The following is a 21,068-nucleotide window of genomic DNA, read 5'->3' as shown; positions in this document are numbered from 1 at the left end:
CCTTCTTCTTATTCTTATATATTTCTAATCATATATATATTTTAAGTCAGGCTTCGAGTCGTTTTGGAAAGGAAGCGCATGGCCTTTCTCATACCCAATCCTGTTTGAAATCTCAAGAGTCGAAGAAAATTATGGATAATAAAATGGCTTTTCATCACACACACAACCAGGATATGAAACACACGCACAGCTTTGCTGTCACTGGCAAGAAAAGCCAATGTTCAGACATGGTTTGGCCGCAGCCGTATATCATCAAGACAACAACCGCTGGTCTGATTCTCCACCCCGTGGGGTCAGATGCGGTGAAGGAGAGGATCAGGCCTGATTACATTTTAGCCTGGTTTACTAGGAGAAAGACTTGCATATCATGGCAACCACCTGTCTACCTGTTTGTCATTACCGCCAGTAAGGAAGGAGTCTGTGACCCAGCTACACCCGGCTGAGCGGAGGGCAGAGGTCTGAGGACGCGAAGTTTCGGCGGGTTTCACAGAAGCTGGCAGCAGAGCAAAGGGAGGAGACCCAAGTCAACGCCTCAGCACTGAGGGCAGGTCTCACCAGTCCGGACCCGGAGAGGACAGCCACGCAGCTGGTCAAGCAGCAAGGGCACAATGCTCAACCACGAGGGCTGCTACGGCATAGACCTACCTTGGACTTTGTCTCTTCTACAACTGAAACTTAGTGGCAACCACTACTTTTAAATGACTTTCTGGTCACTGTATCATCTCCAAACAACACTGAAATTAAATCCATATTTGAAAACTGTGACTATTAGGTCCATCTACCCGAAAATGATGATGTCAAAGACCTACATACAGAATAAGTATGTCTTAACATACACATTAGTCTTGCTGGACATTACCAAATCATATTCTAGACTGTACGTGGAGAGTCATTCCCTTAATTGTCACCTTGCTTCACAGAAATACACTAATTATAAGACTATCCTGTCTACTATTAAAAAAAAAAAGTCATCAAACCCCATTTTGTCTCGTCAGCAAAGCCAGAAGGTTACTTCTTGCTGGCTGCTCTCAGACTAGTCAGCTGATCTGTCACTGAACTTCATCCTTTACAAAAGCAAACCCAGGAGTGTGGCACTGTCTCACTGGCGTCTGCACCGCAGGCACCAGCCAGGCAAAGCTTTGGCCCCGGTTACACCCCAGCAGCAGCTGCAATGGTTGCAGCACGGTCTGAGTTTGGAATGCGGAGACGGAAAGAGGCAGCCGCCTTCGGCTCGCCAGGACTGCGGGAAGGTTAAAGACATAATTAATGGTTGTGGGCTCCCTGCTCAGGTTCAGTAGCAGATAGATGTGATACAATCAGCTCCCAAAGACCACTGAGGCCAGAGTGCTGTGCCACTGCTGCACACAGCCATGGGCCAGCAAGCTACTTGTCATCCTCAGGACATTCATGGTGCAGGAGTGACTCAAACTTTGGTCCAACAGGATAAAACACGAGATTTTGTGGAGAAAAAAAAAAAAAAAAAAAAAAAAAAAAAAAAAAAAAAAAGATGGTGAGCCGGGAGAGAGGAGACACTTCTGCAGCAATCCTCTTCCCTGCTGCACCTCTAGACTGCCCCACAGGATGCCACCACTGACACCCATGGAGGGCACAGCAGGATGGGTGGGGATGAATGCCTTCCTCTCCCCTGGAGGGTCCCCAATTTTTGCATGCATGTAAAATTTAGCATCAGAATTCAACACATGGGAAATCCAACAGCTCCCATTTTCCAGGAAGATATCGAGGCAGCAGGGGATACAGGACTAGCACACTGTCACCCTGCACACAGCAGAGGTAGGAAATGGACTGACAATACCTGATTTTCCATCTTCAGTTCAAACAGACGCTTCCCACTGCCATTTCACCGTCAGAACGAGACTCCTTCAGAGAAACTCCAAAGTGCAGGTTTGCATCTTTCTGTCTGTCAGCAACGTCACAAATCCTAGTTTTGGCAGTTTCATACACCCAGGGTAACCCTTCCCCACCTCTCTCTCACACACACACACAAAAGCTTACTATATTATATAATGTGCAATCAAAGCTCCCTACCCCTTTCCTCTCCTATGCTTAGGGCAGGGGTAGGCAGAAGCACTGTTATGAGGCCGTGCAAAAATCACTGAAAGTAATACAGAAACCAAAATGAACTCATTTTAGGGAGAGGATAAAATAATTGCACTACAAGAAAATGTCACTGCATGTTTCCTTGGGAGACTGAAGGTAATCAGTTCTTCCCTCAGGATGCTCCTAACTACAGTAGACTAACAGGATTCATGTTCCTGAGAGCCTGCGTGTCATTCTTCAGGTACATGACCAGCACAAAACAGACATGCTCTTATCTCTGTGGGACAAAATTAGCTTCCAAAAAGGTACTGAACTCCCAGGTCCTCTAGTCATAAACAGAAAACACCAGAAATCACAGAGTTTAGCTATTGAGGGTTAGCAGAACCATAGGAATTCACCACCACAGTGCAACTCATATTTAACCAATAAGCCTTCATAGGCAAAAAAAAAAATCTGAATAAGCCTTTACCTACTCCAAGACTTTTTCTCTAATGGGACTATCTACCTGCTTCACAGCTCTCCTGACTCACACACTAAGATATTTGCAACCCCAGCCTCCACTGAGACAGGAAGAAAAACATTCGGGTCCCTGCAAAGACAATAGCAGAAATGATACAAACTCCTACTATTTAGCTCGGAGGTTCAGTTATTCAAGAGTGGGTTTTGGTTTTGCTTCATCTCCATTTTTAGTGCTTTTGTCCCCTTTATTATTTACATAGAGCACCACTAGTCTCAGGGTTAAACAAAAAATCCCTAATAGTGAAAGCCAATCACTCACTCTTGAGCTTCTAGGGTCATTTTTACCAGGCTGACCTTTGCCTGTTTGCAACCCTTAGTCAAGACCTATCTTTACTAAAGTACTAGCAGCTTTTATGGGACCTAAGATCCCATTACCATTAAGATGCCTTAACAGCTGCTCTAAATGAGCTAATGGCTTGTAGAGGAATAATAACATCTGTAATCACTTTATATCATACATTATTTATGTGGCAGAGATTTGGTACAGTCCTTTAATCAAATATCCTGGAAAGAAGTATTTAACAACAACACTTTATCCACTTGTTGGAGCATCTAATGCTCACTGCCTATTTGCAACGCTTAAATATATTCCAAATGGGGGATGAAATGTATCTAATCCATAGCCCAGCACACAAAGAAAGCATGCAGTCTACTCAAACATATGACATTAAATGGCATTCAATTGAATTCTCGGCACCAAATGCAAAGGATTGTGATCCAGCAACCACAGACTGCAGAGGGGGCAGAGGAATGACTTATATTGTAAAAAGAGTTCAAAATGTGCTTTGTCACAGTAGCTGTCAGACATCTTTTCTTCCCTGCTAAGCCCTGCACCTCCATCTCACAGCGAGGAGCTGCCATCTGCATCATCCCAACAGAACGCTGTATGCAGCGGGTCGGTCACCGCGCCATTGCAAAAGGAGTCACGTCATTGCTGTGCGAAGGCTCTCTGACAGTCCAAGTCAGAAGTTTCTTTTCCACAGCCACCCTACAATGGGATGGTTTTGGTGTTGACCATCAGCAAAAAGGGCACATTTGTGATGTTTTAGCTGGAGTTAAGGAGGACGGGGAAGGCACAGCCAGAGGCAAGCAAATGGAAAAACCTCCAGGCAACCCCACAGTAGAGCAAGAACTGGTAACCGTGTCTGTGTCCCTCTGCAGTAACTCGGTGTTCAAGCAAAGTTGCTGAAATGTGCGTGCATAGTAACTCTTCAGCTCTGCTGTTGACCTAATTTAGGCCACATCTCCTGAAACAGTTTGATAAACAATGCGAGAAGCATTTTTCTCCTCTAATACTGAAGGTGGGTTTTGATGATTTCTGGATGTTTAATGCTCCTTTCAAGTTTGTTTTTCCCAGGTCGACGAGTGGACAGCACAGTTCTCATCTGTTCATGCTGATAAAGTTTTAGTGAATTATGAACCTCAGAGCTTGTGAGAAAGGCAACTTCAATCCAGCGTCCACCCAAAATAAACAGAGAGATGGATGGGGTCCTGAGTAAGGCTGGTCCTGCTGCTCAGCTGCCAGCCCGCTGTTCTGCTGGGAAGCTTTTGGCCACCTCGCTCTCCTTGGTGTCTGACTCTACCGAAGCTGTGCTGCAGGAATCGTTGTACATGTCTGAAAAGGAGCACAGGGGCATTGTCACTACAACACATCTACAGGATTTCCCCTCTACAGTGTTGAGGTTCATTGTTAAAAGCCTGATATAAAATAGAAAATAAATAATCACAATTCTACTGCTCTAATTCCTTCACTAAAGGCAAGGGAGGCTCTTTTGGCATGTAACTAACTGTAATGTATGTGTGGCTTTTTCTTTTGAAGCATTAGACATGCCAGAGATATGAGAGCCATAGTTAGGCACTGAGGGTGAAGGCAGAACTGACCTGCTGTGAAAGTGAAGAAGCAGCAGTTACCAAACTCCCTTTAAGCCACAGCAAAGAATCTTGGTTAACTTTCAGAAAGATTTTTCTCCACTTTAACAAACTGACAAAAAAAAAAAAGAATCAAAAGAATCCAGTAACTCGAATAAAATGCTGGTAGCTCTCTATTGCAGGTCCTCAGGGAATGGCTGTGCCAGATTTTGCTTTATTACCAGAAGAAAAGCAGGACACGTTTCAGTAAATTATGTTTAAGAATGGGCAAAAATTAATCTAAAATTATCACCTTTGATCTGCAGAGTTGCTGAGACTCAGTTTTTCCAGTGCAACCTGTTAGGTCAGAACCAGAGCTGAAGAAAGGATGACTTTTAGTGCTGATTTGGCTGAAATCTCATCAGAGCAGCCCTTCCTCCAACTTTTGGAGCCAGCAGTGAAACATGATGAAAGCAGTAATGGTTCACAAGATTTTAATGTTTTCAAACCCAGACCAGCACCACAGCCCTGATGTTGATCTAAATCCAAACGCTACTCGTGTCAGGATGAAAGCTATCCTGCAGTTACAACACACCCTGCCGTTTGACACACTCGGGCTAGCTGCAAAGCAGCCAGCCTGGATACTGGTGGCCACAGGAGGTTGCTGCAAGATTCAAGTTCTGCCCAGGAAAAGAAAAACAATCAAACCATGCCAAGGTAAGCTGCTGTGCCTAACTAGCTCTGACACCCACAGCACCAAATTTCAGGCTAACTCAGCAGCATCACCAGGGACTGCAGCACAGACATACGCTCAGGCAGAGTACTTTAATACAGGAAGTGTACGTTTATCACATCCCTTTTTATCACATCCTTTTTTAGTATGAAAAAAAAAATACGCCAGTAACACATTTTCTGTATTACCTGCATTGCTGTTCTTAATTATGTTGTTACTGTCCCCCTCTGCTGGCTGCAATATACTGGAAGGAACCCAGTCGCTTTTCTCGGAGACCAGTTTCTTCACTAACCTGAAATTCAGAGAACAGTCAGTAAATTTCCCTCCGTTCCCTTTCCCTGGGTTGTGTTCCTTAGAGGCGCACATTGTGCAGCTATTTCCCAAACTAAGGAAGAAGGCAGAGGACCCAGGGCAGTCCAACAGGTAGCCGGTGACTTAAGTTTCAGCAGTCTCGGATGGTGACCCAGTATCCCAGATCAAGCTCACTTGCAAGCAGCCTGTGTGACAAGGAAGCAGTGGCCTTGGCCTGTGTTTGAGACCCTGGGCCAAATCCAGAGCTCAGGAAAATGAATCTTTCATGTTGTCCATCCCCCTCGCTGTAAACAGTCTGGGGTGGATGCAGTTAGCTCACTTCCCACCTACTTCACCCTACGGGACTTGTTCCCATCTCAGCTGGCAGTCCGTTCTGAGTGAAGGCTCTGACTGCACAGGGACTTCAAGCAGAGCAGATCTTCTGCCTCCAAATTACCAATGAAGGAGAATTCATGTGTCCAGCCAGGTCTGTTCTTAACACTCACTTGTCAGCAAGAGAGAATAGATACACTGAAACATATGCGAGCTCAAGGGGGCCAGATTCATTCCACTTTGTCAATCACATCTTATATCTAAGCCTTCGGGGGCTCAGAATGCTCTCTGGTTCACTGCTGCAGCTTGGTGGAAGACATGGGGATTCTACTGATGTATCCTATGGGAGGGTGCTGCCTTTGACAGTGTCCTTCTGGCTAGAAGGTGTCAAAAGCCCAAATATGCCCCCTCCATTTCCTCGATGTTAACTTCTGTCTTCTTAAGCCTCCTGTCACAAGCATTTGGGATGAAAGCCAACCAGGTGGAATTAACCAAAGCTGCTTGTATGTTCATGCCTCCCACTGCCTCTTTCACATTGTGGTCAACAGGGTGAGTGGATTTGGATTTTTGAAGAGGTTTTGACATTCTTCTGAATATTTTCCATCTTTTCCAGGAGGCTAGGACTGTTCTACTTGTCGAATTCTGTCACTCTGCTGTACTTACCATTGACCATTCTCTCCTTCCTGCACAAACTGCACTAAATCTCCATCCTCGAGTGTAAGAGAATCTGGGAAACAGCTGTCAAAACTGCCTTCTACTCGAAAAAGGTTGGTCCCCTAAAATGAATGAAACAATGCACCAGAAATATAGTCACTATGGATGAAAGAACACTGCAAGAGAGAGCGAGTTAAATAGTACATTAGACATTTCAAGCTGGCAGAGACTTCTTCTGTATGGAATTGTATCACTTCTTATTCCTTTTGTCATACCCAGGATAAATATTATTCAAACTTTGCACAGAACTGTGCCGTGCATTCAGGCATTAGAACTAACTGGCCAGACATTTTTCTGATATAGAAATTGGGTTTGTGACACCAGGTTAAGTTATCTGGAAAAATCTGAAATTGCTTGTTTAAAGGCTCAGAGTTTCCCCTCACTTTTGTAACAGGTACAGCTTAGAAGTAAGGGTAACTTTTTATGGTCCTGATCCTGATCAACAAAACCATCTTGGAATAATCTTCCAACACCCCAGATCAAATTCCCATCTTCTGTATTCCCATGCATCCATGAATTTAAGGCTGGTATGAAACCAAACTTTGCAGGTTAAATCACGATCTTTAGAGAAAAAGAGGCTGCAATGGGAAAGGGCATCATAATTTGAAAAAGGAGTTACATTGTTAGGGTTGGTCTCTTCCTCCAAGTCAGAAGAGTTGGAGAGTTCATCTGTGCTGGAGGGGATGGCTTCAAAATCTTCAAATGTGTCTAGAGATGGCATTTGCCTGCTGGGCCAACCTTTTCAAAGGAGATACAACAAAAAGAGTTAGCTATCAGTCATGAGCCTGTTTCACACTCAGTCTTTCAAAAACAAATGTCACAGGTTTCTTGCCACTATTCCACTTACAAAGGCTTGTACCTTTTTACAATTTGTTCCCTGATTTTGCCATTAAAATTACTTTGAGGCCATTATTCTGTCTCTAAAAACCTGCACCACTTGCTGTCATTTGTGGGAGGGCAGATTGTGTGGCAACAGCATGTTTGCCGATCAATACCTTGAGTGTTTAGCATTGCTAAGTCTCTTCAGTTCAGGAGGTACAAGCAGCAAGGACCAGGAATATTTCTGCAGAGTGAGCACTGTAGCAAATGACAACTTTTACTGACGTGATTTTCGGAAGGCCATGGTCATTCAGTTTCCAGCTTACCTCTACGTGTTTATCTATAAATTGAAGTCCGAAGCCATTGAATTTTGGTTGCCTTCTTATCTGCATCTCACCCCAAGGTCATATTACCACCTGAGCAACTTGCTAGACTATACCCTGGGGCAGGCTGGAAGTGCAGGGAAGGGACAAAGTAAGCAACAAGGCACAAAGACAACCAGACCTTGGTGCTAGGTAGAGAAGATTTTGTTCATATTTCTACTGTTAGCCGTCTTATTGCATGATTTGCACCCAAAACCACACCAGGCCAGTGGAAGGGACTTAGCAAGAGATTTCCAGCCCAAGCACAACAGCCAGTTTCTTTCCCACAAAGTCATGCCCAGAGGATGCGTCCTGAGGGAAATTCAGGCTGAGCCTTATAAGACCTGCCTGCCTGAGGCTCCCATGATGGCAAACTCAGCCTCCTCTGTTCGGATGGCAATCATGATCTACACTTTCCTTCACACTTGATGCCTGTCCCTTTTCAGTCCAGCTGGGAGGAAACAGACCTTGCACCTACCAAGGGATTCTGCGGCCCTGACAGGTACAAGCTGAATGGAGCCAGTCAAATCACTGCGTGCCTGCCTACTTCATGTAGCTGCTGTGCATTAGCTGATTGACAGGGACTTTGGCTGAGCAAATGCTGCATCAGGTTCTTTACAGCCTGTGGGCTGTTGCTCTTGGCAAGGCAAAGCCATGCTCTGACAACAAGGCATGCAGACGGATGCTCATGCAGTGGGATTATGCATAACCCAGCACACATAACCCGCAGCAACACCTGGCCTGAGACAATACAAAACCCAAGCCAGACAGTAAGCAGAAAAGCAACCTGACCTGGGAGAAATAGGATTATTAATTGATTTATTTAATCCCTGCCCATGCACATCCTCCCTGCTACAGGCACTGGTTGGTGCAACATGTGCTCATGCAGCTCTGCAGCCCCTTCTCCTCCCTCCTGTTATGCAGGGGCTCTGACTGCCCTGACCACCGCCATTCAGTTACGAGAGAGCCAGAGACCTTCTTCCACCAGAGCAGCATCCCCGGTTATAACCCAACAGGTACAGTTAGGTCATCCATACTTTTCAAGGCGTAAAGTAGCCTCTGAAGTGACATTCACGTGCTGGGTTGTGAATGTCCCTGCCAAGGTCTATACCAGCAGAGTTTTGAGATGGAAGAGGCAACTTCAGCTGCAGACCATGCAGCATGTAGAACTGGACCCCATATTCTGTATCAGTTGAATCACACCAGCAAAATATTAGCAACTGTCCAAATGTGCAAGAATACATTGATGCTAATTAGCTTCAAATTGCTACAGCAATTCTAGTTCAAGTTCACAGGTTGGGCTATGAACACCAGAAGAAAAAGCTATCCCCCTTCCCCCTAGACAAAGCTTCAGTAATCTTTTGCCACTGTCGTTTATAGAAAGCATTCAAGGCAGAAACCTGAACAGCAAGGATTCCTTACAAATACATGCACCAGCCTTCCTCTTCCATACAAATTGCTATTCTAATTTCAGAGATTAAATTTTACGTACTTAATTCAAGCTAGAAAATAACACAGATCAAATTCTGAGCTCTCTGACATCAATTAAAAGAATTATTTTCAGCTGTGCCTGACCTACAGAAAACCAAAATCTAGGACATTGTTTCTATACCTGCTAGCGATCCAAGCTAGTTCTTTCATTGCTTTCACAGAAATAATGTTCATTAAAAGAGAAAAATCTCTTTAATTTAAAGAGATTCAATATTATCATAAATTTATATTACATTCTCAAATTGAGATGATAAATATTTTAATTTTGTTTACCTGTCTGTGAAGCAGATCTAGGTACAGGTCTCATGGTGGAACCGGTATTACATTTAGTCTGGGCCAATATGGTGTTCTCAAATGCATCTGTGACAGGAAGTATAATTTGTGTCTTCAGGGTGAAACAGGGACCAGACAACCAGTACAAAGTGAATTCCTGTATCACATCTGCAACTGGCAGTCTCTTTAAGAAACACGTGGACTGGGGTCCAACAGTTATAAGAGAGGAGACACATGACCAGCACAAAAGAGTGAAAAGACAGCAGCATTCCACAAAAAAACTGTAGGTCTGAGAAGGACAAAGAACAGCCAAATGAATGAAACAAATATTGGTGTTAATTAAGGAAAACTATTACTGGATGAACAGTGCAGTGTTCCATTTCACTACAGCTTCCTTACACATTTTTAACATATTTTCCTTGCAGCATTTCAAATCATTCTGTAGGTGATGGTATATGGTTTTGATGCCCATCCATACAGCAACGTAAGGGGACCAGGGAGGCTCTTTTTCCCACCCAGAAATGAATGATTTCACTCCTGCTGAATGCAATGCAGTTCTGTGGGGGAAGTTTTTAGCTAAGTACATCAAATCGTTTGCATTATTAACTTGGTCAGAGCCCTGGCAAGAGCAGCAGTACCTTCTGGTAAAGGGATGATAGTGTTCATTGTTTCCTACTTCAAGAAACTCAGTCTGGTGAGGGATGTTGTGAAGTAGGATCATGTTTTGAACCAGTGAGGATCAACTCAGCTCTATCTTATGGGTCATACTTGCACCTCGAAACACCCCCTACCTCCGCAGCCACGTGGTGTGCTGAGATCAGAAGTATCTGTCAGTGAGGAAAGTGAGGTACAAACACCACAGTTCAGGAAACTCTGGTGCTGGGTGCCAGGATGATTCCAAATGTAGTGCCAGGGGTCACTGGCAAAAACAAACTTTGTGCAAACAGCAAAACTACTATCTCCTCTGCTGCCTCTGAACTGTTTCTTCCAACCTCTCTGTTCCAGACTCCTCTTCTGCTGGGAGTGACATAGGAGATAGTGATGGAATCAGTGACACATCAGAGCTGACCTGGCCTCCTGCCCTGTCTGCCAAGGTTTTGTGCAGAGCAACACAATCCGAAGAAAGGATTCCTCAGCCTACATCTCTCACCTGCCTGTCCTGCAGCAGGGGTACCTGGCTGCTTGTGCCCCACAGGGCAACCTGCTGTGGCAAGTGCTCATGTAAAGGGGAAAACTGACAACAGAAGCTGGTGATCTCCCAGTGGCTGGGGAATAATTTCCCAGTTTAAATCTTTGGTATTGTTTATTAAGCAGTAATTGATGAATCTGCTGCAACAAATAGGTGGAAATTCTTCTTGGCTGAAATGAAACACTGCACCTTAAATGAATATTAATGCACAGTCTAGCCTCTTCTGTAGTCTTCATGCACATGGCTCCTGCTCCTCTTATTAGGCACAGACACTAACAGGGGAACAGGGATGCAAGCGGCCAGACTGCAGGTGAATGTGAAAAGTAGCCCCTTGGCTCCCTGCTGCTGCACTCTACAGAGTGAGGTAGAAACCAGGCAGAAAATCCAGATCGGGATCACAGTCTAGAGCATTACCTCCCAAAACAGGCAGAAAACTGGGGTTTTAATTTAGGCCCATCCCTAGGTGAAAGCTGGTAAATATATCATGAGTGCAGGGGACAGGAAAGGGGGTGACAAGCTGTGTTTATCATAGTTAAACAGATAAACTGACACCAAACCCTTAACGGACTCCAGTGTTTTCTGCCAGCAGTGATGAGATATGAATTGAGTGAATAATATCAAAAAATTGCCGAACAGGGTTTCATGCAGGATGGAAACACTCATACCTTCAAACCCCAGGGGAGTTGGGTCACTCTTTATTTCATGTCTCTTGACTTTAACTGCAGGAACAAGGGGACCTGTGTGAAGTTTGCAGAGTCACAAGGCTGTAAATATTGTTAAAGGAGAAACTTGCTTTTCTATTTCCTGGAAACTCTATCTGCCTAATACTTTCTGTTTCACCCAGAAAAATGACCAACCCCTAAATTCTAGGTGGTGAAGATAAAGGCTTTTGTGATGCGGATAGGAAACAGACCCGTTTTTTCAAAAGACATTAAGACATAGCAAATGTGTCTTCTTCCCATCAGGTTTCCACAGATGTTTTCTCTCACTCCTGTCCAGGAGATGGCACTAACGCAGGCAGACTCACCACCTCAGCTCTACCCATGGGGCTGGCAGGGAAGAGCCCACAAAAGCCAACACTTAGGCCCCATAGCAGTGGAGGGCACCTGTCCTGTGTCCTGACTCCAGGTGTGGAGGGCTGGTGATGTGACGGAGCTGAACTGTCAGCAGTGAGGATCAGCACGCTGCAGCATGCCGTACCCTTGAATGTGATGATCCAAACACCCTGGCTAGACCTGCATTGGGCTGATGCTGAGACAAGACTCAGGCTTCAGTTCTTTTGTCATCTGAACTATTTTCCTAAAGCAGTAAATAAAACGCTTAATGGAAAAGCACTGATATTTTTCCCCAGCTTTTAAATAATTATGAAGGTAGTTTTCTCAGCATTCCAAGAAATTGCCAACAGTCTTGTGGTGGACAGGATCCTAGGACAGGATTTTTTTATATGAAACTGTAATGAATTTTCAATTTCATTGTAATTGACCCATGCTTTCTTTGATAAACCACACTGAAAAAACAACCTTTGGTTGCCCATTCTCTCTGTTCATATGTGCTTCTTTCTGTTTCCCAGCTTTGTAGATAAATACTAGGAAATAACTCAGTCTTCCCATAACTTAGTAACTGATCATGTATTTCTGAAGTTGTTGCCATGGACAGAAAGCTGTAAGAATCTCTTCTCCTATGCTATGCCCATCATTTCCATGTGGTGATGTTTTAGTGTTATGGTCTAAGGAGGCTGGCAATGAAACATTTGTAGTTAGCAGTAATATCACATCCTTCCTCTGCCAATAAACCCCACCACGCTCTCATCTCATGACAGCCTCATTGCACAGTCAGGGGTATGGTTCATATCCCTCACAACCATTCAGAGTGCACTGAACACTGTGCAACCTTCTTCTGACAAATATATAGCAAAGATTTTTATACCAATGAATTCACCTGGTTTTCCTGCTATTTTGGTTTGTGAATTGCCCTGCAAATCTTAAACTTGCAAATCAGTTCCTTCATTCCAGGAATTGCCAAGACAGTATTATTCAGAATTGGACGTAAGGCCATATGTTCTGTTCTCAAAAGTAACTCTGACACATAGGCATATGTGCCTACAATCTTACGGATTTTCAACACAACCAGCTTGCCCAAACGCACGCATTGCTTTTGCACTTAAAAGTAGGCACTAGTGCAGTAACTTAAATTTTGTAGAAGTGCCTTTTCTCAAAATAGTTACAGCTCAAAAATCAAACTCTCGTAAGTTCTCACAAAAACTGCACAGACTTCAGTGCATACTGGGCACCTAGCTCCCTTACACGTCTGAAAATTTCCTTGCAAATGTAATTTCTAATTATAACTATGATTATGCTAAATACGCTTAAAACTGGCATCTATTGCTACTCCATTTTTGGCTTGATTTCAGGCTTTGTTACCATCTGATATCTGCTATGCGATGAGGAGATTCTCTCCATCTTGAAAACAAAAACCCTAAAAAGGTTTAAGGAATCAGAGAAATAATTTCTACTGAATTTCAGTTATTCCAAACCAGGGAGAAGTTGGAAACCTAACCCCACATCAGCCAAAAATTAATCCAGTTTCCATGGAAACCAGCACCACTCTTTGAAGGCTATCGTGGAGAAACTGAGAAGAGTCACTATATATGCTGGCAACACACCTTGATATACATTCAAAATGTCTCGGCCTGCCCCCCTGCAGGTGTCATACTGGTCCTGACTCTTCTTCTAATGGAACCTCCTGTTTTTGTAAAAATTGAGCCTGATGTACTCACTCTGTGAACAGCATTTGGCAGTAAATGTATCAGTCAGCAGGAAGGGAGAAGGGTAGCTAAGCAAGCGGCATGACTGTACCTTTGGTCACAGCAGAAGCATTAACTGTGGTGCTGATGGAGGAGGCTAGGGAGAAGCGACGGGTAACTTCTCTTTCCTTAGATTCTGGATCTGGGAGAACAGACAGATGCAATGCAGGGCAGGATTAGAGGTTAATAAGCACTGAGGGTTAAAGATGTCCAAAGCAAAGCAGCAGCTGGAAAAGGGTAAATAAAAGGTAGGTTGCTCCTCTAAAACAGCCAGGAAAAATACCCTCCACAAAGTGAAAAGCACAGAAAGCAGTTTATATGAACATATTTTCAAAGCAGTTCCAGTTGCACCAATTTTGATAGTTCAGAAAGGAGACTTATGCCAATTAATATTTTGGCAACCAACTAGTGTCTAAGTACAGCTACGAAACACAGATAGATGAGCATGATGGTTAGAATGGTGTGTGCATCTACAGATGAGGTTTGGATTAGTTTAGACACTGAACTGCTTGTTCTCCGATGGCTGACCTGAAATACACTGAAAACCAAACATGACTGGTTTGGAGCTCACATTTGTCATTTCTAGAAGTTAACTTTGTGAATGCCTGAAAATGCTCTCTGAGCCTCCACTCGTCCCGGTGCAAATCAGCTTGGAAAAAGAGACGGCAATGGAGCTTTTTTTATTTACTCCAATTAGGAACCTGCCTTTTCTCGAAGTCTGCTCAGGAGTGAAGACACAACTTCCCCAGATTTCACTATGAGATGTGAATAGCATTTTTGGCTCAAAATGTTCCATAAACAGATCAGAGGTAAACGGACTAACTGTCAGCTAGCTTCTGAGAGCCCACGACATTTTAAGACACTTCGAGGTCATTACGCAGCTCTGAAGAGATTGTGTCCGCACATGTTCAAGCACATCAGTACCCTTCTTCCACCTACCAACTACAGCAGCACCAATATGGAGAAAAAGTTGCTTGCTCACAAACATTTCAGGAGTAACTTTGTAGTCTCTTCTGCTGAAAACACTCTTAAGCACATGCGCTGCGTTACTCAAGTGAGTATTTCCACTGAGACAGGAGTAAAGCTATCCATATGCTTCACATCTCTGTTTCAGTGAGAAAGTCAAACACTTAACTCTACCAGGACACAACCACAATTGACAATGGTATGGCTTTAAATACTCTGTTACCAGGTTTGTCAAAAACTATTTGTGATTTTTATTTTAAAAAGAAAAATCAAAGAAATATTTATGTAAAATTTAAATAGTTGTTTCTATTTTCACTGAAAAATTTCCTGGCATAAGTGAAGTTACTTTCTCTTTCTAGCACACGCTGACATGCTTTGCTGAATCTTAGCCCAGATGTTTCTAGATGGTGCCCATGATTCAGAGGGACTTTTCTATTCCAGTTGTCTGCTTTCTCTTACCATGTCTATCTTCCTTTCTCTCTCTCTTTTTTTTTTTTTTCATGGTTAACTGGCATACAGCCCTGGAGCGAAACAAGTTTCAGGTGATTTTATATTTCAGGCTTAAATATCCTGTGCAGAACTGTACTACTGTGAAAATCTTAAAATTCTTTACCATTGCTCATCTTCACGTTTCCTTATTTTAATGTTCAGTCACACAACACTTCCCTTTACTTTTTTTTTTTTTCCCATAGTTATGCCTAGTAAATGTCACTTTCACTACATGTTTCCAGTAAGGCAGAATTTAACGTGACTGGTTGAACTGCAATTCCTATAATGTTTTATTATGCCAAAATATTAGGAAACCATATTTTATGGTATTCTGTGCAATTTTAACTGTAGATTGGATCCTGTGAAAAGGCTGTAAATTCTGTATCTGCCGATGCACTTCCTTATCAATTTACTCATAAAAGCACATACATTCAAGTACATCCTCATTCACACTGCCTAAAAAGCTGAAGAGAAATGAGAGGTTAAACTCTGCTCTCAGTGATAATCACCATGGAATGACTCCACATCTAGGCTGCTGTAACTGCCCGCATTAAAATACAAAGAAAATTTCAGTTATGGTGTTGGGCTGCATTTACACCACATCATGCAGCTCTTGGAGACCCTGTGCCAGCTCCAAGGACTATGAGTTTGGTTCTGCAAACCAGGACAGCTAATGCTGACCTAAGGGTGCGGGAAATGCAGAGTGCTACGAGTGTGGACTTTGACACACCCTGGTGCCAGTTCTGGGGGGGTCTCTTGGGTGTCTCTGCACTGGTGGAGTGCAGGATGGGAAAGTTTCTCCTCCAGACATCAGCATTTCTTTGGCCAAAACACCAAGGTGCTTACATACAATGTTTTCTACCCTATGATATCCAGTCTGGGCAGACGGTGCAGCAATGCTTTGAGCATTCACGTTCCACTGCCAGTTGCTATCCATCAGGCAATCTTGTTTTCCCCCTAGTTAGTATTGTTATTTTATTGTTTAAACCTTCCCTTTTGTGTACCCTGGACATGAACAGACACAGTGGGTCTGAACCAAAGTATGCTCAGCTCAGTGTGTCATCTCCTGCCCCAGCCAGTAATGAACCGTTAGACAAAGCAGTGAAGAACAGGACAAGCTTACTGCAGTCACTTCCCTGTTCCCTTCTCAGAGCTTCTGATCTGCCTTAACAGCCAGTCCACACAGTGCTCACACTGCTTGGCGTTGCCCCTGCCTGCAGGAATGACCACGCTCTGCAGATCGTCCAGCCTGTTTGCCAGCTGGTTTCCTCTAGGCCCAGACCAGATTAGTAACTGAACAGCACAACGAAGTGAAATGGGACATCGCGTAATGGAGACGTTCCACAGGAATCTCAAGTAACTAGACCCAGCAAGGCTCTGAGCTGAGAGTGCCTGCAGCCCAGGGGGGATGAGCTCTTCTCAACTGTGCCTTGCTGTCTCTTGCTGTCTGCAACACTGAATGCAATGAGAGACATTTCACAAGACAAGAAAAATTCAGATAAAAGAGCAAAAGAGGCCCAAACCAAAATTGTGGAGCCAAACTCACCCGAACTGCAGCATTATCCTGCATTTCTGAAATCTATGTTTTGTAACTGATTTCTCCAAGTCACAGGATCTGAAAATGACTTTTTGCATTCAGAACACCGAACTGCTTTGTCCATCTTGCATCTTACTACCAAGTGCAGCCTTAACATTGCAGCCAGAATCTTATGGCCGCCCTGGCTCTTGGTGTATTTTCATCTACTTTATACCATTGTAATTTAATGTTTCTGTATTTCTCTTTTTATTCTTTCATCTTACGTCTTCCTCCTTTGACGCTGAGCCTCTCCATCACTGCACACTAACCCTTTGTCTCACAGAATAAATATAATTTATCATAATAGGAGAAAAGCCATATAATAACCATAAAAAAAGTAATTACATTATCTTTTCAGAAAGCGATTCTATATACTCATTCAATTTAATTTCTATTCACATTTCTTTCTTTCCTACGAAGTCTCTTCCTTGTGCAGGCATAACAGGAACATGCAATGCTCTCTACTCATGGATGTTAAGTGTCTTCTAAATATAGATGCACAAAGTCTCAGAGTACACCGTTTTACAGTGTCATGTAATGTAACAAAGTAGAAATTGCAATAAACCACAGATCTTCTGAATTCCGCTTCCCCAGTGTAACCACTAGGCCACGGCTGAGCAACATTTGCAAAAACAAAAAGGTCCAACCAATGCACAACTTAGCACATGAAACCCTCATGTAGCACAACACAGAGATGATACTCTTCCCTTCAAGCCGATAAATTGCTGAAAAATGTTAGATTGGTGGTTTAAAACAAGTTCACACTTTGGCCCTTGAGAAAAACTGGAAATAAACACTATTTGCCCTGTGCACCAGTAAACGACCCAATCAGTCAACTCAAAGATTGCCTTGCCAGCACTGCCATGGGAGCAATTTTTGGTAACAGCATCTTTGAGAAGAGGAGCCGTATGTGTGCATCAGACAGGAGCATTTTGGTGAGATGCGGCAGCACTTTTGGAAATAGCAATGGATGGCACTGTGGCATGGAGAGAACACTGTGGGAGTGCAGGAGACACATGGCCAGAGACCAAATGCTGCGTGGGGTGATTTTACCTTTGGGTGGAGCTCTGCGGTTGGAAAGACCTTGCAATGTGAATCGCTTTCTAGCAAGCGCTGTGCGCTCAAGGTTAAGGCTGGTGGAAGCATCAACTAGGAGAGAGAGGGAGAGGGAAGAGAAATAAGGTAGGAAGGGTCAGCTGTTCAGCTTATGGGAAAGGAAAGGTTAGCACTGGATGACAACTAAAAATAAATAAATAAATAATTTTTGATTCAGTTCAAGCCTGAGCAAGAGCTAATCAATTAGAAAGGTGACATGAGGTCAGGGTGATTAAACCAGCTGAGCCAAACAGATCCCCTGGGTTGGGTTTGGCTCACCGAGTTTTAATGGAGAACAACAACAACAAAACAAAACCAGAGCAAAACAGATGAAGGGATGTAGCTCTCATCAAAGGAAAATACAGTTTAGCAGCAAGCTCATTAAAAAGGATCTAGTGCCTTTTACTCTGAAAACACATTGTTGTGGTTGGAACAGCAAGGTTGTAGGGAGAAATAAGAGAAGAAGCCTTGCAGTGCAGGATAGCTACAGACAGCAAGTGTTGTGAGCAGCCCCATTTCTGCTATCCAGTGCTAGCGCTGAAGAGTCTGCCATCATCAGCCCCATGGCTGATACACTCTCAGCCTTACCTGCTGAAGTCTTTCTAACCACCTCCGGAGCGGGCATACAGTCACGCATTTGCTCTCATGATTTGCTGGGCTGTAAGGCATGCCATGCCAGCAAAGCTTACATGCCAGGCTCCTACATGAACAAGCCAGCCATGCCACTTGACAGTCGCCTTTGTAGAGACAAGTCACTGATGGATCTAGATCCTGAGACTTTGGGTTTGAAAGGTACTCAGTTACTCGCATTGCAGGAAACAGGCGGACCTAGATCAAACCCCCAGATCCAGGCATTCCTGCCAAATTCTGCATCTGCCCCTTCCTTTGTGATCACGGGTAGCTAACACACAGAAGGTTTACGGCAAAGGAGCAGGAAAAAAACCATGTGTTCTGGCTGCCTGATTCTGTGTCTTAGGATTTAAACAAAAGCTTTTTCCTCCTCTGTATTTCATGTGGTGCCAACCGAAAATCATTAGAGTGACAAACAAGGACCAGAAGTACAAAGGGAACATGAAGAGACAGTGAATCCACACTGAGGACAAGCACAGACAGACAAGCTGTGCTTCCAAAGGAATGCGCATCCCATCACTTCCCGATTTGCAGCCAAGATAATCCAGGATCCGAGGTGCCTGCATGCATAGGTGGGTGTGGAATGAACAGATCTTAACAATACAGAAGTATTATGTCAGCGAGGTTCAGCTCCTGCTAGCCAGTGGCCTGACGGCAGCTGTGGCCAGGCAGGTGCCTCTGGTGAGGAACAGCTACCGAGCGGTGGTTGCAGCTGCGGGGCTGCCCACGGGTGCACTGGGAAGTATTTGGCTTTCAGACTGGCTGTGTTGGCCTGAGAGCCATTCCCTGCCAGGGCTGCTCCCACTGCGAGGCAATCTTTGTAAAGGTACTGTAGCTTACAAAGAATCCAGAAACTGGTACATAAAATATATTGACTTTCTGTTTGTGTAAAGCAGGAAACCCCACAGTATTTCATTCCCACAGAGTCATGCAGCAAGTGCAACAGTGTATGTGTGTAGGGGGTGGGTTTATATGTTAGTTCTTCAGCTACGCAATTATATCACTCCACTGAGGGACCACTTCGGATTTCACATGTCCCCACAGCTGCTAAGCACCAGCCAATGGTTAGACACTGGTCTCCAAATACACATCATCTCCACCTGAGTTATTTCAAACCTTTTCCCTCATTCTGCAGGTGTACCAATCATAGAATCATAGGTCGGAAAAGACCTCTAAGATCACCAAGTCCAATCATCCACCAACCACCACCACGCCTACTAAACCATATCCCGAAATGCCACATCTACATGTTTTTTTAAACACCTCCAGGGATGGTGACTCCACCACCTCCCTGGGCAGCCTATTCCAATTCCTGACCACTCTTTCAGTAAAGAAATTGTTCCTAATACCGAATCTAAACCTCCCCTGACACAACTTGAGGCTCTTGTCCTATCGCTAGTTACCTGGGAGAAGAGACCAACACCTGCCTCACTACAACCTCCTTTCAGGTAGTTGTAGAGAGCAATAAGGTCCCTCAGCCTCCTCTTCTCCAGACTAAACAGCCCCAGTTCCCTCAGCCGCTCCTTGTAAGACTTGTTCTCTAGACCCCTCACCAGCCTCATTGCACTTCTCTGGACACACTCCAGCACCTCAATGTATTTATTGTAGTGAGGGGCCCGAAACTGAACTCCAGGTGCGGCCTTACCACGGCCAAGTACAGGGGGATGATCACTTCCCTACTCCTGCTGGCCACACTACTCCTGATACAAGCCAGGGTGCTGTTGGTCTTCTTGGCCACACTGCTGGCTCGTGTTCAGCTGGCTGTTGACCAAGTCCAAAGTCTTTTTCCGCTGGGCAGCTTTCCAGCCACTCCTCCCCAAGCCTGTAGCATTGCATGAGATTGTTGTGACCCAAGTGCAGGACCCAGCACTTAGCCTTGTTGAACTTCATACGACTGGCCTCGGCCCATCAATCCAGGCTGTCCAGATCCCTCTGCAGAGCTTTCCTACCCTCGAGCAGATCGACACTCCCGCCCAGCTTGGTGTCATCTGCAAACTTACTGAGGGAGCACTCATCCCCTCATCTAGATCATTGACAAAGATGTTAAACAAGACCGGACCCAAAACTGAGCCCTGGGGAACACCACTCGTGACCGGCCACCAGCTGGATTTAACTCCATTCACCACCACTCTCTGCACTCGGCCATTGAGCCAGTTCTTTATCCAGTGAACAGTACACCCATCCAAACCATGGGCAGCTGATTTCTCCAGGAGGATGCTGTGGGGAACAGTATCAAAAGCCTTACTAAATTCCAGGTAGATGATATCCACAGCCTTTCCTTCGTCCACTAAGCAGATCACCTAGTCATAGAAGGAGATGAGGTTGGTCAAGCTGGACCTGCCTTTCATGAACCCATGCTGGCTGGGCCCGTTTCCTTGGTTGTCCTTCACATGTCCGGTGAGAGCACTCAGGATGAATCGCTCCATAACCTTCCCCGGCACTGAGGTTAGGCTAACAGGCCTGTAGTTCCCAGGATACTCCTTCCAGCCTTTCTTGTAGATGGGTGTTACATTGGCAATCCGCCAGTCATCTGGGACCTCCCCTGTTAGCCAGGACTGCTGATAGATGATGGAGAGTGGCTTGGCCAGCTCCTCTGCCAGTTCCCTCAGCACTCCTGGGTGGATCGCATGCGGCCCCATAGACTTGTAAGCATCCAGGTGGCACAGCAGGTTGTTAACTGCTTCCTCCTGGATTATGGGAGGTTTGTTCCACTCTCATTCCCTGTCTTCCAGCACTGGGGGCTGACTACCCTGGGAATAACCAGTCTGACTATTAAAGACTGAGGCAAAGAAGGCATGAAGTACCTCAGCCTTTTCCTCATCCTCTTGGCAATGTTCCCCCTCGCATCCAGTAAGGGATGAAGACTCTCCTTGGCCCTC

The 21,068-nt window shown here is 44.6% G+C and overlaps 1 protein-coding gene across 11 annotated transcripts in view; it reads right to left on the bottom strand.

Moving 5' to 3' along the window:
• Positions 1 to 1,519: 1,519 nt before the first annotated feature.
• MCF2L2 (MCF.2 cell line derived transforming sequence-like 2) overlaps positions 1,520 to 21,068 on the bottom strand; it is a 191,141-nt gene continuing 171,592 nt past the window's right edge. For 5 of the 11 annotated variants that reach the window (XM_075418242.1, XM_075418241.1, XM_075418245.1 and 2 more), the window contains 8 exons: positions 17,518 to 17,613; positions 13,486 to 13,575; positions 11,296 to 11,367; positions 9,442 to 9,528; positions 7,116 to 7,234; positions 6,446 to 6,558; positions 5,347 to 5,450; positions 1,520 to 4,192 (listed from right to left, as the gene is read on the bottom strand). In XM_075418242.1, the coding sequence (XP_075274357.1) occupies positions 4,092 to 4,192; positions 5,347 to 5,450; positions 6,446 to 6,558; positions 7,116 to 7,234; positions 9,442 to 9,528; positions 11,296 to 11,367; positions 13,486 to 13,575; positions 17,518 to 17,613 (782 nt within the window). In that variant the 3' untranslated portion in view covers positions 1,520 to 4,091. The remainder of the gene's footprint in view (positions 4,193 to 5,346; positions 5,451 to 6,445; positions 6,559 to 7,115; positions 7,235 to 9,441; positions 9,529 to 11,295; positions 11,368 to 13,485; positions 13,576 to 17,517; positions 17,614 to 21,068) is intronic. The other 6 variants (XM_075418240.1, XM_075418243.1, XM_075418244.1 and 3 more) reach the window with 6 other exon arrangements.

This window comes from Opisthocomus hoazin, chromosome 4 (assembly GCF_030867145.1).
Source record: "Opisthocomus hoazin isolate bOpiHoa1 chromosome 4, bOpiHoa1.hap1, whole genome shotgun sequence".
Lineage (NCBI taxonomy): Eukaryota > Metazoa > Chordata > Aves > Opisthocomiformes > Opisthocomidae > Opisthocomus > Opisthocomus hoazin.
Note: the sequence above shows the minus strand (reverse complement) of the source record. Positions and strands in the feature narration are given on the sequence as shown.